This window comes from Doryrhamphus excisus, linkage group LG15, assembly GCF_037039965.1.
Source record: "Doryrhamphus excisus strain RoL-2023G ecotype Guam linkage group LG15, RoL_Dexc_Guam_v1.1, whole genome shotgun sequence".
NCBI lineage: Eukaryota > Metazoa > Chordata > Actinopteri > Syngnathiformes > Syngnathidae > Doryrhamphus > Doryrhamphus excisus.
Window position 1 is genome coordinate 5,443,290 of NC_136371.1, and position 18,860 is coordinate 5,462,149.

Genomic DNA, 18,860 nt, shown 5'->3' on the forward strand with positions numbered 1-18,860 from the left:
CGTGAATGCTAGGGGAGCTGAACGGGGCGGGGGCAGAAAGTGACGTCGGGGGTTCAGAGTTGAGTTTTAGACCGCAACAGTTGCTGTACCTGAGATAATAAAATCTGCAATAAAAGTCGGTTGCCCAGGTCTGGTGCTTGTGTGTCTCACCAGAAATTCAATAACATTACTGATACCTAGTGGCAAGTATAGAGTACTACATCTCATCTTTGCATCTATAAACACATTTGTATTTTAGTTCATTTGGCCATTTTTATGATTGAAATGCTTTATTTATGGTAAAAAAAACATGTTTAACTCTGCAAATATATTTTTGAAAAAAAGCCGCAAAATTTGAAGCACATAGTGATGACTCATTCATTCATTTTCTACCGCTTTTTCCTCACGAGGGTCCCGGGGGGGGGGGGTGCTGGAGCCTATCCCAGCTGCCTTTGGGCAAAAGGTGGGGTACACCCTGGACTGGTCGCCAGCCAATCACAGGGCACATATAGACAAACAACCATTCACACTCACATTCATATCTATGGACAATTTGGAGTCACCAATTAACCTAGCATGTTTTTGGAATGTGGGAGGAAACCGGAGTACCCGGAGAAAACCCACGCATGCACGGGGAGAACATGCAAACTCCACACAGAGATGGCCGAGGAATTGGAATTGAACCCTGGTCTCCTAGCTGTGAGGTCTGCGCGCTAACCACTCGACCGCCGTATAGTGATGACTCTGTTCCTTTATTTATTTTTTGCTACAACGTTTATATACTGAAATTAGATTGTAAGCGCTGTATCAGAAATTATGACTTAAAAATTATGATATGAGCTCAGAATAAACAAAATGCATTATAATACTGTAGACATACATTTATTATGCATGTAAAATGTGATAATTTAACAATAAAGGCAAATGTAAACACCGTGCTATATAATTATTATTAGGTATACCCTAATGAAAACAAAACAATGACACCAGGTTCAAGTCCATAAGGGGGGCGGGGGTGGGGGGGCTAGAAAAGCCTGCAGCACATTAAAGTGATTTTATAGCCAGTGGGTCAGGAAATAGTCGACACTTCTTTAAAAGCCAACACATGACCGCACAAGTAATCTGGTCCTAATGAGGCTTATAAATTCAGCTTTCTTTTGGAAGCAAAAATGAACATTTCCAGCATACGTTGGTGCAACTGCTGGTGGGAAGGCGGCCGTAGCAGGCTGTGTGGGGTTAGGGGATCACATGTCACCAGACTATTGGACATGCCTGTGTGCTCCATCAGCAGGTGTGTAAAATATGTGTCATGTTTCTCACTGCATGTCCGCGGGGGACCCTTGGTCAGTCCAGATGGGATTTTAAATGCTGCGTTTCATGTGGTATCATTTAGTAGGTTAGTTCACCCCTCATTGCTTTTGCCATCTGCTGCTCCCCCTCAGCTTGTGATAGTGGAAACGCTCTGGCGGCTTCACCGCCGCCAAGACCTTTGCGGCTCAGTCACATGTGAAACATAAAGGTAGACATTTTAAGAAGAAAGTGGCGTTTTAATTCTTGCGCGGATGGGATTAAACCACCCAACAGGTGGGGAGGAAAGCAAAACTACAAACATGGAGGCAAACTACAAGCTGCTATTAGCGGATAGTTGATGATTATTTAAGTCAAACAAAAATAGAGCTGTGAGCCACTGGAAAAATGACATAGGCTCTTTTCTTAAATATGTTATCTAATTTTCATCCGGGCGGCACGGCGGTCGAGTGGTTAGCACGTAGACCTCACAGCTAGGAGACCAGGGTTCAATTCCACCCTCGGCCATCTCTGTGTGGAGTTCTCCCCGTGCATGCGTGGGTTTTCTCCGGGTACTCCGGTTTCCTCCCACATTCCAAAAACATGCTAGGTTAATTGGCGACTCGGTATGAATGTGAGTGTGAATGGTTGTTTGTCTATATGTGCCCTGTGATTGGCTGGCGACCAGTCCAGGGTGTACAAAGCCTCTCGCCCGAAGACAGCTGGGATAGGCTCCAGCACCCCCGCGACCCTCGTGAGGAAAAAGCGGTAGAAAATGAATGAATGAATGAATAATTTTCTTCCTAATTATCCCCCATTTAGAGGGTGTGTGGGGGGGTTCGTCCCCTCCTTTTATTGACCTGCAGCCTTTATCTCAATTTGCAGACTGCTGACTGGCCCCACCATCCAAATAATGAGCATTGCGTTGCCCCTGTGCGCCTCCACTTTTCACCTCGACAAAATCCATCTTGCTGCTGGACAGGGGGGGTGTGGGGATGTAGGGGGGTGTGTGTGCATATTTTGTGACACAGCACATGTACCTTATAATATTAGGAAGCAATTGATTGTTAAATTAAGAATTAGAAGTGCATAATAGTATCATGGTTCTCACTATGCAAAAAAACGTCTTAAATGCAAGATATGTTGTTGTAAATATTAGAACTGGGAGTAAAATAATATTAAAAATGCAAAAGGGTGCAAGTGCGACTTCAGTGCAGCCGTTAGATGAAGATGAGGAGGAAGAGGAGGGGGGGTCGACTTTGAGATGACATTGAGGCTGTGTAGATGGGAGTTGAGTCTTTGCTTGTTGATGTTAGACAGTCGCACAAGAAGGCAAAGCGGCTGCTGCCTGTGTTGATTCAGCCTCTTCTTCTTCTTCTTCTTCATCCTCTTTTTTTCTTCTTCGTCCTCGTCTTTTTTTTTTTCTTCCTTCGCTTGATCCTTTCAGCACCGCTCCCCGGCTGGACAGCTCCGTCTCTTTGGACCCCGTGGACGCTGCATGGTCCCTTTAAGGCTTTTAATGGAAGTAAAACCTATTGATGTTCCAAGACACATTGGGAGTTTACAACTTCATCCACAGGAGGAATCCACGCAGATTTGTGGCAGGCTGCGCATCCTCCACATTCACTCCACGTCCACTGTGAGTATAAGTGCTGGCGTGTGTGTGTGTGTGTGCGTGTGTGTGTGAAACAGCAACGCATGTTTCTTATTGTTTTGCCTTTGCGCAGTGGGCTAATGCACGGTAAAGGTGTTCAGTGCGCGCGTGTGTGTGTGAATGCGCGCGCGTGTATGCGAGTGTTGCACACTGAGCTAAGCATCTCCATGCTAAATAGAAAAATAATCACTAAGACGTCTTCTATTGCAAATGTGCAGACACATTACCGTGTCGAGGAGGACGGCTTGGACTGTGTTTGATGCGTAATGCTTTTACGCATTGGACATCCCTTTGTCTCCACGGTGTGTTGTGTCTCCTGGCTGGTGTGAGACCTCTCTGCGTGTACGCTACGTGTTTTGGGAAGACGTGTCAGGAGAATCTGCAGGTGGCAATTGGAGGACACCTCTTCATTCTGCTTAATTCTCATAGGCTCGTCGGTTATTTGCTTCCATGCGTCGCGCGCATCCACTAAATGATTATCATGGTATCATTTGTCGTGAAGTTGTTTTGCTTTTCGATTCTTTCATGAATGCTTTGTTTGGTTATTTATTTGTTGTGATAAACGCCAGACTATCCAGTTATAATCATTTGGTTTTGACTGCCGCTCGTTTACGCACAATTTGCTGTCTGTGTCCCGTCCAGTATGACTTGCCCGCGATGTTTTGGGGGGGATTTGGGTTCTAATATGATATTCTCCTTTTTCCCTTGCGAAATGGCCAATTGCTCACAGGGTTCTTTAATCTCTGTTTGAAATGTGCATTTCAAGGCTAAGCAGATTTGCTTAATTAATTGCGCCAAACGAGGAGTGAATTAATGCGATGCGAAATGTGCATATACCCGGTCCGGCCCGTCTGAACAATTGGACCAACTGCTCCCCCCATTCACCACTCCTGCAGGTTAACGGCGACTGACGATCCGTGTGTGTGCGCGGGCTTCTCCTCCACACGTTCGCTTCCGAAGGTTCGGTGCGAAAACCGCGAAGCTGCTGTCTACGTGGACCGGTGCTGAAGCCTCCCGTCCGACTGCCAAGACCTGTGCCAAAGCCAGAGACATGGCGACGAACGGGACCAAAACGGATGGCCAAGTGACGGAACTGAACGAGGTGGCCGCCAATAACGACAAGCCCAAGTCGCTGGACGTGAAGCCCGAAAAGAAGAAAAAAGAGTTGCCTGATAGAGAAACGTGGGCAGGGAAATTTGATTTCCTCCTGTCGTGCGTGGGGTATGCAATTGGACTGGGCAACGTGTGGAGGTTTCCATACCTCTGTGGCAAAAACGGTGGAGGTAAACATCTTTTGTTTTTGTTTTCTTCTTCTGCTCCTGCAAGCAAACTTCAATCCAAATTCATATTCAGGTGATGTGCTCATGTCTGATTCCGTCTCCACCCAGGGGCCTTCTTGATTCCATATTTTTTGACTCTCATATTTGCTGGGGTCCCCTTGTTCCTATTGGAATGCTCCCTCGGGCAATACACCTCAATTGGGGGGCTTGGTGTGTGGAAACTGGCTCCTGTGTTTAAAGGTATATGTCCTCTCTTGTTACATAGTGATATCACTGTATAGCAGTGGGGCGGGCCCAGGCCCCCTCCTGGGGGTGCATGGTGAGCTGTTTTGGGGGGTGGGCGATTCATAAAATGTATTCAATTTTTTTTGGTGACAGCAACCATACAGTTATTTGTACAGATAAATACATTAAAATTACAAGTTTGTGTAATTAGTGGAATATAGTGCTACAGGTTAAGATGCTCACACACTGAGAGTGGTGTGTATGTGTGTGTGTGTGTGTGTGTGTGACAGGTGTGGGCCTTGCAGCAGCCGTCCTCTCCTTCTGGCTTAACATTTACTACATTGTAATCATTTCCTGGGCTATTTACTACCTGTACAACTCCTTTACTGCTGTAAGTACACAAGAGCACAACAATAACTAGAATCCGGTTCATGCATCAGAGTTAAAATTGTATCTTTTTTTTTTCCCAGGAACTTCCATGGAGCTCATGCAACAATCCATGGAACACAGACAAGTGTTATACAAATTATTCCATTATCGACACCTCCAATCTCACCAGTGCAGTTGTGGAGTTCTGGGAGTAAGATTGTGTCCTCTTGTAAATTTAAAGCTCTCCATGAATCCTTGAGATAAACAAAAAGGCTGACAGGCTTTCTTTGTGTCTTAATGGTCGTACTGTTGCTCGCTCTGATTTATAGGCGCAACGTGCATGAAATGACCGATGGCTTGGAAAAACCAGGCCAGATTCGAGTGCCACTGGCAATAACGCTGGCCATCGCTTGGGTCCTCGTTTACTTCTGTATCTGGAAAGGGGTCGGATGGACGGGCAAGGTAAGAAGTCAGCCATGTTGTGCTGTGCCGATTCCCAATAAGAAGCAATATGTGACAGGAATGCATTATTCATCACTCTAATATCGCCTCATCCATGATTTAGTGTTCAGTCTGCATTGTTAGAATGGATTTCAAAATAAAACACCGCAACAACCCGTGTTCGCCAATCAAACCGTGGCCCCGCGGGGGCTCGTTTAATTCCAAGCCCCCTGACACTATCAGCGGTGCGTGTGGATGCACGATAGGAGGAGCAACAAACAGCCAGTGGCTGCAGTCTGGATTTGCCGTGCCCTTTCTCTCGAAGCGGTTCGGCTCCCATTGTGGGGCCGCACAGTTAATGCCACGTGACCATGGCCAATAAAATTAGCCTTGGTCACAAAACAGCACATTTCCTTCGCACGTTTTGCAAATAAATCGCTTGCATGGCGTCATGAATGCACATGAGGAAAAAAAAAAAAATAGTATGATTCAATGTGAAGCTGCAGCTGGATGGCTCTTTGGTCTTGGGGACGCATCCAGACTCGGGATGGGTATTTGATATCATTTCTTTGACTGACTATGGGGAAAATTAGCACTTAATTGATTGATTTTTTTTTTCTTCAAAGAAACAGGAGACTCTCTGACACAAGTTTTTTTGAGGATTCTTCTTTGGTCTGCAAACTAATTGAGACAGAATCAGAAGTCGTGCACAACAAATACTTCAATATGCTAAAAAAGAGTGGATGCAGCTTGCTCCAAATCACATTTTCTGAAATAAAAAAATATAAAAACACCCCTACCAGCTAGCATCCGTGACCAAGAGTGGCTTAACATAACAAATTTTACAACCTAAGTAGATAAACTTTGCCAAATCATGATAATAATCTGCCAGCAAACATAACTAATGCGTTTGTGTCTTACGTCTTCAAAGCAGGAAGAGGCGGGATATCATAATTGATGTAATAATTCTGTTGACGCCAATTACATTTTAATAATTGAATGTGGATTTTCCGGGTCTGATCTTCTCTGCCTCACACTTCACAGGTGGTTTACTTCTCGGCTACGTATCCCTACTTCATGCTCTTCATTCTCTTCATCCGTGGAGTCACCTTACCCGGTGCCAGGGATGGAATTCTGTTCTACATCACCCCTGACTTTGAAAAACTCAAACAATCGGAGGTATCGACAAGTTAATAATGACATGTATGAGAGTGCATATTTTTTTTTAGCTTGGGATCGAAATGTTTGTGTTCTTTTTCAGGTGTGGCTGGACGCAGCAACACAAATCTTTTTTTCCTATGGATTGGGATTGGGATCACTTATAGCTCTTGGTAGCTACAACCCATTCAATAATAATGTTTACAGGTAAGGCTGACTGTCTACCAACATGGACAAGAGCAACTGTCAGAAAAATGTTGATAGTCGGTCACATTATACGAGGAAAATAATTTTTGTATGTGTGCGTGTTCTGGGTCACATCAATCAGTTCCATACAAATATTGTGTTTAAAATTTACTGTATTATGATCCTTAACGCCAGATCTTCACACATGCAAACTATGAAATTGCTTTGTTTGCCCTCCCCAGAGACTCCATCATTGTGTGCTGCATCAATTCATGCACCAGCATGTTTGCTGGCTTTGTCATCTTCTCCATTGTTGGCTTCATGGCACATGTGACCAAAAAGGACATTGCTGACGTAGCGGCTTCAGGTAACCCGCTGCACTACTATCGCTGTAAAAGCTGCATTGCTTGTATGCATTGGAACTGATGAGATATGATTTTGCCGTTTACTCCCCAGGTCCTGGTTTAGCTTTCCTGGCCTACCCAGAGGCCGTAACCCAGTTGCCTGTGTCTCCACTGTGGGCCATTCTGTTCTTCTCCATGCTGCTCATGCTGGGGATAGACAGCCAGGTAAGTAAGGGGGCTCAGCAACGATCTGCTCACGGGCTGACCTAAATATTTGAATGCAGGTACCTATCACACAGTAGCACCCCCCCCTGTTCGCTGCATGATAAGCATGCAATTTGTTTCTCGTGGACAGATAGCGCCCAGTTTTGACATTAGCTGTCAAGGCTTTTTAATGCAACTTTATCACCTCTGCATGCCTGCAGCTTCACTGTGTGCGATTCTTTATTTTCCAGATTTTCTGTGATATCACAGTTTGAATGAGGCAACAGAACGCACTGAGGCAGTCGTACATCTATCATTCTATGTGTTAAATGTCACTGAGTAGTGGTTTTTTTTTGCATATCTGGAATGACTAAAATGGGCTCTAAGAAGTGGATGCTTGGTCATTTTATGCCAAGGTTGGCTGTAAAACAGACATTTATTATCTACAACCTATCCTGTTCAGGGTCATGTGGGATGGAGTCTATCCCACCTGATATTGTGCTTGTCGCAGGACACATATTTGCACCTATTTACAGTAATTTATAGTTAGGTATTAATCTAAAAACGCATATTTTGGACGGTGGGGTCCGAGCCAAGAATGAAACCAAGACCTTCCTGACTGTGAGGCAGTTGTGCTCATATTTCCGCTATTTTTATTGACCAAAACATTTGAAAAATGACCTTTATGAAGCGTTTTCATTTTGTGTAATGCTGTTCATCTACAAAAACAGAGCCCTGTAAGCATGGCCTCTTAGGAAGAGGGTTATAAAATGATAATTAGTACCAAAGTACAAACAAACAGCAAGGTTTAATTATGGCACATAATGGCCCTTTATGCTTAACTCTGTGCCTGCTGCTCTCGTCCTTCAGTTCTGCACCGTCGAGGGCTTCATTACTGCTTTAGTGGATGAGTTTCCCAGAGTGCTTCGAGGCAGACGAGAGATCTTCATCGCCGTCGTCTGCCTGGTATCTTATGTGATCGGACTTTCAAACATCACGCAGGTACAGCAAGCGGCTTTGTCTCAGAGCGGTTATCGTACGATACGGTGCTGAAATTGCACTTTTTTTTTTTTTTGCCTTCTGCCATGCAGGGTGGGATCTATGTGTTCAAACTCTTTGACTACTACTCAGCCAGTGGAATGTGTCTGCTCTTTTTGGTCTTCTTTGAATGCATCTCCATATCCTGGTGTTACGGTGTGTATCACTCTTTTTTTTTTTTTTTTACTGTGCGCAACATTCATTCATTTATTTTCTACCGTTTATCCTCACAAGGGTCACGGGGGTATGCTGGAGCCTATCCCAGCTGCGGGGTACACCCTAAACTGGTCATTTTAGGCAAAATATTTTCACAAAAAGTATCGCACGTAATGTAATGTTACATATTTTTTGTCTAAATTAAGCATAAAAATAGCTAAATGAATGAAAATATATAATTAAGGCATTCAGAAGATGCATTCAAGGGCTTTCATAATATGTAGTATTCTAGACTGGTCACTAGGTGTCAGTAATGTTACTGTACAGTTTGATAAACCATCATGTACGCCAGACTTGGGCACATGAAACTCAACTTTGACATCACTTCTTGTCTGCACAGGAAGTAACACACACAAGCACAAGTCTTATTTATGTCCTAAATGGCTTATTTAGTATCATTATGTCTAGTATATTGGGTAATATGAATGTAAAAGTGACCATAGGGGTGTTATAACATGTCTGGAGGGCTCTGATAATGTTATTAACTGTATGTAGAAGGTTGTAAATAGGTTTTCAATACTATTTTCTATACATTTTCCAGACAAAAATGTTCAATTTTTAAGAAGGAATCCTACTTTGTGGAAATTCCCAGTCGGGTCTGGAACCAATTAACCGTGATTAACGAAAGATTACCGTAATAACGAAAACCGAGGTCCCATTGTGCTTACAACATATTAAGTTGAAAAAGGATGAACTTGATGGCTCACCCTCAAGGTCGGGAGCGCTCATGTGTAAACCTGGCCCCCCCCGCCCCCATCATCATGCATTGTGGACCTGCAAATTGAAATAGATTTGGGATGGAGGATGTTTTTGTTTTTTTTTCACCTTCCATTTATTTGTCTCACAGGTGTGAACAAGTTCTACAACAATATCGAAGAGATGATCGGCTACAAGCCTTGTGTGTGGTGGAAGTTGTGCTGGGTGGTTTTCACCCCCCTCATCGTGGCTGTGCGTGAGATCAGTACACTTGACGTGAAAAATGAAGCAATGTAAAAAGTCAATATAAAGCTGCCTGCGGTCTTGTCGATATGAAAACAACATTGCTGCGAGTCAGTGGCGTCGCAATGCATAAAGGCGTCTCATGTCTCCCACAGGGGGTGTTCTTGTTCAGCGCCGTACAAATGGTTCCTCTCACCATGGGAGACTATGTGTTCCCAGGCTGGGGTCAAGGAGTGGGTTGGCTCATGGCGCTGTCCTCTATGGTTCTCATACCTGGATACATGATCTATATGTATTTTGGCCTCAAGGGAACCTACAAAGAGGTAAGATGAATTTGCAGTTTGGTAACATAAATGTCACGCTCCATCTTATGTAACTTATGTGTGTTATTTTTCTGTCGCAGCGACTGAGAATAATGTTCCAGCCTCCCGCAGTCGTCAGGCGGCCGCAGGAGAACGGTCCCGAGCAGCAGGTGGAAACCAACACCGCTAACCTTTCCAGTCCTGCTAATCCAGCCAACCCTGCTGGCCCAGCCAACCCCGCCAGTCCAACCAGTCCAGCTCCGGTCAACTCAACCAGCCCTGTAGCGCCCGCTAACCCGACTCCGACGCCCGCCAACCCGACTCCGACGCCCGCCAACCCCGCTGCCGCTAGCCCTGTGAACCCAGCGACAAGTCCCACCATTGTGACCACCATCACTACCACCACCACCACCACCACTGCCGCGGCCAGTCAGGCCATCCCCGCCATCCCTGCCGCAACAACAATCAGCCCAACCAGTCCGCCCCCAAACCCAGCTAACCCGACAGAGCCCGTTAACCCTCCACCCCCAGCAAGTGTGACCTCTAACCTGACCAATGTCGAGGCCAACGTGTAGACAACAAAGAAACCCTCATGGAGCATGTAGACAAAAGAGAACATTAAGGACTTCCAAGATTTTAATTGATTCACCTACCTCCGAGGGCAATACGTGATCGAAACAGATTTTCAAACCACATTTCATTTTCTGCATTCCGAAAACATCAAAGACTGTTAGTGTGCACCGCTAAAAACCATAAATCTGAGTTTAAAAAAATGTAAAGATACTGTGTAATACTGTGAGAAAAGAAAAAAAAACTAAATAGAGATCTAGAATAGAGATTTGTTGAATATCTTCATGAATCGAGTAAATACCTGTGTGAATATAGTAGATGAAGTAGTGAACAAAATTGACATCGCTGACGAGGGTAAGGGATGGTGTCAATTTTATGGTGGATGTTTACTAAACCTCACACAAGTTGTCTCCTTTTTCCAAAACGTTGTACTCTGTGAGGCAAAACCTGAGGTCAGAGCACTATGGCACTAGGAGCTCTTGGGAAAGCACAATGCCAATAAGAAGTTGATGTTTAGGAGCAATCCAGTCATGTTTTGTGTGAGAGAGACTGTTATTTTTTTTCCTTCCTTTTGCAGTAAAAAAAAAAAAAAAAAAGAGAAAACTTTTATGTGATGGAAAAAATTTGTAGAATTATTTTTAGGATGTTTTATACTCTGTTATTGATGTGATGGAGGACCAAAATCAATAGGCAGACAAAGCAAAAACTATGCCATTTTAGCGTCTGGTTGGCAGAAGCACAGGGTACGAAGAAGTACAAAAAAATATATATATAAAATAAAAAAATAAATAAAAATTAAAAAAAAAAAGCACAGGGTTAGGAAAAAGTGATTTACAAACATCGACTATCCCTTAATCTTGACAGTCAGTCCTGTTTACGTTCAGCATGCTTTCCTCAGGAATATCAGTCTGAAATTCCTGACAGAGAAAAAAAAAAAAACGGCCTTAAGCCAAAACACAAGAAATTCCAACCAAGCCATAGTCTGTTTACATGACTAGGCGAGAAGAACAACAAGAAAAAAAAAAACGAAATACCACATTGTACGCAAGCACAAAAACCTGGACCAACTCTGTGTTTGACTCATTATTTTTCCGTATGTGTATGGATCAATTATAGTTTGATCAATATGTATTGAGCAATACATATGTAGATGTATAAGTGCAGGCCAGTCAGCAAGTGGTCTGTTTCTGTTGTCTTTGCTTTACTTGTGAAAAGCACAAAGCAGCTTTAATTTGCCCAGATGTTGGCCATGGTGTGTTAGCACAATGCTAGGCAGCTACCGAGACAAAAGCAACCGGGGGTTTTTTGGAACACAACACGTTAACCTTGAAAGGCAAAACAACCGAAAAACGAAAAATGTGAAATGGCTACAGTTCATGTCCTGTGAGTTTGTATTTATTTATTTATTTTTTTGTATAAAGTTACTCAACCACAGTTTTCTCTGGAACTTTGTTGTAAATCCGTACTGTGTAAAACATGTAACTGTGAATGTCTGTAATACATTGGAAGTTAATGTCTAAATGTTGAAAAAAATGGAGTTGCTGTTTTCTGCAATAATATTTTGGTCACAGAAGCTAAAGCACATATCTTACAGAAATATACGAAAAATGATGAAATGACAATGAAGATACTGATGATTATATGAAAAATAGAAACTATGTCTAGTAAAACAATATTGTTTTGTATATTTTTAACTGTCTCACTGCCTAATGTCAAACATAATATAGACATGATATGTATTTAAATGGTGTCACATGATAAAGCACGATTGTTATGTTCTACAAACAGAAAAAGACTGAAAAAATAAAGAGTTCTAGAAAATATGAAGACATTGTGTTTGAAGTAGCTGAATTCCATCTTAATTCCACCAAAGGGCAAATAAGGTCAAGAAAAGAAAGAAATGTGTGCCGGAGTCTGATAGCGAGGGCCGAGGCCGGCAAGAAAAACACCAAACAGCTCTTACCCCCAGGCCCTGGTGAGCCAACCACGCCCGCCCCATCTCATCAACCCCTGTGTGTGTGCTTTACGTGCATGTGTGTGTGTGTGTGTGTGTGCGTGCACGCTCTCGCCCCACCTCTTACAATCGCTGCTCCCATTAGCTTCCAGTGTGATAAAAGAGACGGCACCAGCTGACACCACCACAATGGCTCGACGTGGATCAAAGAATGAGATGTCCCCCCCCACCACCACCACCCACCCCCGAGTTGCTGGTGGCAAATTGTGTGTATGTGTGCATGTGTGTGTGTCTGACAACGAGAGAGAGAGAGAGGGGGATAGAAGGGACAGAAAGCTCTATGTTCAAGCTGACCTGAGTTTGAATAATGCCCATAATGGCAGCTCAGACAGACCAGATCTGATGGATGACTTACTAGCCCCCCTTTATTCCCACTTGTGTCATTCAGTATCAGACAACCAGAACCACACGTGTCCTGACCACCTGAACAAGGACTCTATGACAAGAGGATGACACCAGGTGGAAGGTTTTGGTTGGCTTTGAGAATTCAGGTAAGGCACAAAAAAGCTGAGAGGCGGGGTACACCCTGGACTGGTCGCCAGCCAATCACAGGGCACATATAGACAAACAACCATTCACACTCACATTTATACCTATGGACAATAGCCACGTTTACATGGACCCAAATATTCCAATTCCATTCGGAAAGAATCCAACCTTTGTATACACCTCATTCCGAAATAAAAGTGCCAATCCGAATGAATATATAATCGGATTCACAGGGGTAGAATATTCCTTTCCCTAATCCGATTGAGGTATCTTGTACCCGCTCAATCGGAAAGTTGTCAGGGTGCGTTCTTTCAGCGCATGCTCAGCTGTGACATATCTCAGGTTTTGAAAATGGCGGCGAGCAGTCATTACTGGACTACAGCGGAAAGTTCGTTTTTGATACAAACGTTAAAAGAACTGAACGTAATTGCAAGACTGGAAGGCCCGAAAAACTATTTATTATTATTAATTTATTATTATTTAATTTATTATCTTAAAATAAATGGAGATGGAGGGTAGGATTTAATAAGCTTTGCTTCTTCCTACTTCTTTTTGGACATGTGGAACTGTGAACTAATTATGTGATGCATTCAATTGTAATCTGATGCATGTTCAAATGAAATAAAACCATTACCATTACCAAAAAATAATCCCATCCAATCTACACCTCTTCTTTGCTGTCATTTTCCGCAGTTGGTAATCACACTGTCGTCCGCCATCTTCAATGAATCACGTGATGTTGTTTACGTTTTACTGCGTATGCCCCATTGACTATTCCGTTTGATTATAGCGGTGCATGTAGACAGGAGATTGGAATATTCCTTTCCATATATACACTATTTTCTGGTACGTCATTCGGAAAGATTCCATTCGGAAAGAGGAAAATCTCCTCATGGAATGTAGGAGGAAACCGGAATACCCGGACGCACGCACTGGGAGAATATGCAAACTCTACACAGAGTAAATTTGTTCAGGACCATACCTTCTATTGTTTTCTGGTTATACCAAATTTAACTCATAACCGACTACCCAAAAATGTAACCTTAATTAAAGGTGCCTTGGGACTGATGATCAGTCCAGTGAGTTCCCTCTCATTCTTTCCGAAGACCACTGATCCCTCGTTCCTCATGCCAGAAAACACAGGTTACTAACTGTTAAGTTAAATACTGTTAAATATGTAAGAAATACGTGTACAACATAACCTAGTTTAACTGCAGTCAATATTTCTATGCACCACAGTACAGTCGGAAAAGGCTGCAGACAATGAAACCACAACCTTGATTGAACTTCAGCGAGCACCGCTGGGAAAAGTGCAGCTGACAACAATGTGAGGGAAGTGCCGCCTACATCGGTTGACATCGAATGTTGGTAAGAAAGCCATTATCAAGCATCCCTAGCACACCTATCATCACGTTTTGACCGGTCAGCCACCGCCACCTCTTTCAATGAGTCTGACTGAAAGTTTAGAGAGTATCATTTATTATTATTATTATTATTAGTGTTTGTCATAATGACCACCCAATGACTATTTCACCGCCATCAAGATGAGCTTCATGACTGCACAATTACACTCACTGATCAATGCGTCACTGTGCTTTCTTTCAGGGCTGCTCAGCTAAATTTCATATTCAGATCCCAGCGAGGGGACATTGTTTGGAATTTCTTGGCACACCATGCTTGGAGCCTATTTTTAAAGTAAAAAAAAAAAAAAAAAAGTGCTTGCAGTGTGGCCATGAGAGAGGACACTGGAGTAGCAAACTGGTGATCCATGATGCTTTTATGAAAGGATGACAGAACACCATCGCTTATGATTATTCCTGCTAGCCCACTTAGAGAAAGAGAAAGTCATTCCACTGCAAAGATGAAAAGACTAATAATTATGTTTATATCTCCCTGTCTTTACCCTCAGTGCCAACTGTTTTTTTTTGTTTGTTTATTTGTTTTAATGCTCTATTGGCTTCATGTTGTTGTGGGTCACTGAACCTGCATTTTTCTTCGTGGAGACTGCATGTGATCATTTGTGACATTTTTTCCTCTCATGCGTTTGGTTTGGCCTAGACTTCTGTCTGAGGTACGCTCACCCGAGAATTCAAAGCAAATACATTAATGAATAACTAATCTTTGCAGATGCATGAATCTCCATATCAATGTAATCAGAGGATGTTGTGTGCGTGGCTATTTCCAGCAGAGGGGTTGAGAGGATGTCAAGCATGCAAAGCCTCTCTGCATATATGCTAATCGGGTCCCATTCTCCAATGTGAATATGAACCTCGCTCAAATGAACTTGTCTTTTCTAAGTGACCAAAGTTTTTTTTTTTTTTTTTAATGTGCACATGCATGCAAGCAGCACCGCTGCTCATACAGTGAAGCTGATCCAAGATGAATGGATGCATATCGGGACATGTGATAAGCACGGACCTCCTCCATCGATTTTGCTAGTCTAGTCTGTTTTTCAACCTTTTTTGAGCCAAGACACGTTTTTTACATTGGAAAAATCTTGTGGCACACCACTCACCAAAAATGCTAAAAATGTCACCACGACCTCACACGTGCATCAATAAGTCTATCGGAGGAACAAGGTAGGTGTTGCCACACGGATCAATATTACATTGCTCTGCCAGTCTTTACACCACAGACACTCCACAGTAGCCATGTTTTTACATGACCAGTTTTTCTCTTTCCGGATGACCTTTCAGGAAACAATGGTATCCATAGAAAGGAATATTCCAATCTCTTGTCTACATGCGCCGTGAAAATCAAAAAGAATTGTCAATAGGGCATGCCCAGTAAAACGTAAAAACATCAACATCACGTGATACCGACTTCCCCAAGTTTTTTTTTCACTTGTTGGAATAACTCCGTATTGCCAGTTTTTCATCTTATCCAGTCTTGAAATTTAGTTTGAATCAAAAACAAACTTTGCTTAGTCCAGTGCCGATTGCTGGCCTCCATTTTTAACACCGAAGAACGTCTGGATCTGCGTGTTACGTCATATCTCAGCATGCGCTGAAAAGAACGCACCCGGGATAAATTTAAACAGTAAAAGATCAAATTCAATCTTGCTAATATTTTATAATTAAACTCTGGACATGTTTTATATAGATATACGTATATTTTCTTTTTTAATAAAACTGCACTTGTGAATGGCAATGCATACTCTAATGCATACGAAAGCTGCTTGCCAACCGCCAATAAACAACAGAAGAAGAAAAACACCACGAAGAAGAAGACACCCTGACAACTTTCCGTTTGAGCGGGCACACGAATCGGATTGGTTAAAGGAATATTCCATCCCTGTTCAATTCTTTCCGTTTGAGCAAATAAACCAAATGCAATTGGAATATTTGGGTCCATGTATACTATTGACATAATGGCTATTGACATAATATTTGCAAATGATGATTAATACATGTTAATTATAAAAAAGTGATATTGGATAATTCCTCACGGCACACCTGACGGTTTCTCAAGGTACACTAGTGTGCTGCGGCACAGTGGTTGAAAATCACTGATCTAAGTAACCGTCATGCAGTAACCATCTACTGCAGTTACTTGCTATATATAACTTTATAAAAGTACAAAATATGTCGACTTTTCAGTCGTTGCATCTTTGCAAATGAGAGCACACATTTTGAGTCCCCCCAAAAAATTGAGCAAATCAGGAAGCTGTCCCCTGTGACTTCAGCTCGCTTTAGTGCGTCTTGTCTTTTGTCAGAGCTTATAACATCTCCCCAATGTGCCACAGGCTTATGTGGAGTCATTGTAGATTACAGCTCGGGCCAAACACTGAATGCAAATCAGGTCGAGGAACAGGCAAAGTGAAATACAGAGAGAAGAATAAGGTTGCAGGGAATATCAAGAAATAAAAAAAAAAGACTGGATCATTTTGTGGAGGAAAATTCCACATGGTGTGCCAGGCGTGCTGTTCTAGGGTGGATATCACGCTCAGTGTGTCCTCGTGTGAAGGATGTAGGAGGAGCTCAAAGTTAGACTCCTTTAATGGCGTCCTTCGTGATTCCCTGCCCTGAAGGGTCTCAGGCCTTGTTTGGGCTGGGCCACTTTGAGCCATACTCATATCAAGAGTCATTTGACATGCATGATCGTGTGGATTTGTAGATTTATTTCACACAGACAGAAATAGTGCATATTAATCAACAGTTTTATGTAAATATGCAAGATTATAGCCAGGGGCTAATTTCCATCTTTAACGGGTTGATGTCAAGTACAGTAGCCAATAACATTTGACATAAAGGAATTGGGGAGACATGAAGTATCAAAATTTTGTGTTATTACATATTTTGGGGGTACTGTTTTAATATCCAATATTTATGACATTTATAAAATTGATTCTTGAATCAAAATATTGATACTTCGGTGAGAAAATGTCATTAACAGGTACATAGTGGAAAGTAAGAAACGTTATTCTATTATTTATTTATTATTTCTGAGTGTGTAATGTGTAAGCGCCTCTGTTGGACTGTTTCTTTTGTGTGTGTGTACGCAACACAAACGTGCAATAGGGTTTATTTTTTCAAGTGAAACTCAGGTACAATATGTGCAATACTACATTTTGTTTACTGCAATTCCACATTTTGTTACTGTATAGGTTATTGTTTTTGATGCATATATATTTACACTTATTCTAAATAGCACCTGCCACTTTTATAGTTATATTCTTATTCCTTTTCCGTATTTTTATTTGTACTTTCTACAAAATGCACCGTGGAGTTGCACTCAAATTTTGTTGTATGCAATTACAATGACAATAAATTCTGATTCTGACGTGAATAACAGCCATCTTACTCAATCCAGACAACAATTGAAGGCCATTTGTATGTAGTTTAAAGTTCTCATGGCACCAAAACACATTATTGTTATTTCCGCCATGAAAAATGACATTGAAAGGCATATTTCCTGTGTTAGATGTGTGATCAAATATTGAAATATTTACAATTATTTTACATTTTCGTTAGTTCTTCCAGTTCTGGAGGAAGAGGGGCAAGTGCCGTTGATGCCTGATGGTCCTACCCAGAAGTTCTACTGAGAGTCAATAGCTGTATGTGTATCAATCTGGTTTCTGGAACGTAGTCAAACATTGACGTCACGATCAAGATGGCGCCGGTTCAGAAAATTCACTGAGTGGTTGTGTCAAAATCACCACTTAATTTCACTAGACAGCAGTATGATAGAAATGTTCCATTAAGTTGTGTTGTTATTTATGAGAGGGGTGGCACAGCAGTCAAGTGGTTAGCGCGCAGACCTCACAGCTAGAAGACAAGGGTTCAATTCCACCCTCGGCCATCTCTGTGTGGAGTTTACATGTTCTCCCTGTGCGAGCATGGGTTTCCTCCCACATTCCAAAAACATGTTAGGTTAACTGGCCACTCCAAATTGTCCATAGGTATGAATGTGAGTGTGAATGGTTGTTTGTCTATATGTGCCCTGTGATTGGCTGGTGACCAGTCCTCTCGCCGGAAGACAGCTGGGATAGGCTCCAGCACCCCGCGACCCTCGTGAGGAAAAGCGGCAGAAAATTATTTATGAGCAATTGAACTTGTAATTATTGAATAAGTGATTTCCAAACATGTGGCATGTTATGATATCTTGATTTTTGGTAGCCTTTGTCTCGGTTGGTGTTTCAACCAGCAGCCCTGAACTCCACAGAATGACATTGTCTCTCATATAAATGTTCAGGATAAACTAAAAATGTACCAAAAACCTGCAACAACACATAAAGTATATGTAGTTGTATGCTACAAAGGATTTTCTGAAGCTCTGATAAAATAGAGTTGACGCTCCCTGACACATGGGCTACTTTTAGAGAAGCACTGTCATATGCAAACAAATCCATTCATTTCCCTATCTGGCTCGCTGGCTTCCTTGAACGGCACACACATGCACATGATGATTAAGAGGTCTGAGGGCCCCCGGGGGGGACACTCAGACTCCAGGCTGCTGTGAATCATAGTTATGATGTGGCTCATGCTTTCTATTCTGATCTGTCAGGGGAATTTGGGGGTTATGCTCACTGATGAGTGAGCAGGGCCACATCAGGCTGCATAGACTCTCTTTGCCCTCCTGGAGCCCCCTCCCCCAAACCCCCCCTGACCCGACCCCTTTCCTTGAAGCTGAAAGGTAAGACAACCAGTGGGCTGCACACTGGGG

At 42.6% G+C, this 18,860-nt stretch overlaps 1 protein-coding gene across 3 annotated transcripts; it reads left to right on the forward strand.

The window, feature by feature from the left end:
* Positions 1-2,533: 2,533 nt before the first annotated feature.
* slc6a1a (solute carrier family 6 member 1a) lies at positions 2,534-11,223 on the forward strand. Of its 3 annotated transcripts, none has more exons than XM_058051212.2 (15): positions 2,534-2,905; positions 3,817-4,203; positions 4,309-4,440; positions 4,716-4,816; positions 4,896-5,005; positions 5,124-5,256; positions 6,280-6,414; positions 6,497-6,600; positions 6,822-6,946; positions 7,036-7,148; positions 7,998-8,129; positions 8,219-8,321; positions 9,229-9,329; positions 9,476-9,643; positions 9,724-11,223. In XM_058051212.2, the coding sequence occupies exons 2-15, from the start codon at positions 3,972-3,974 to the stop codon at positions 10,195-10,197; spliced, it is 2,163 nt and encodes a 720-aa protein (XP_057907195.2). In that variant the 5' UTR covers positions 2,534-2,905; positions 3,817-3,971; the 3' UTR covers positions 10,198-11,223. The 3 variants fall into 3 exon arrangements, with proteins under 3 accessions (XP_057907195.2, XP_057907198.2, XP_057907197.2); XM_058051214.2 differs by lacking the exon at positions 2,534-2,905 and adding an exon at positions 3,053-3,305; XM_058051215.2 differs by lacking the exons at positions 3,817-4,203; positions 4,309-4,440 and having other exon boundaries at positions 2,537-2,905.
* Positions 11,224-18,860: the final 7,637 nt, after the last annotated feature.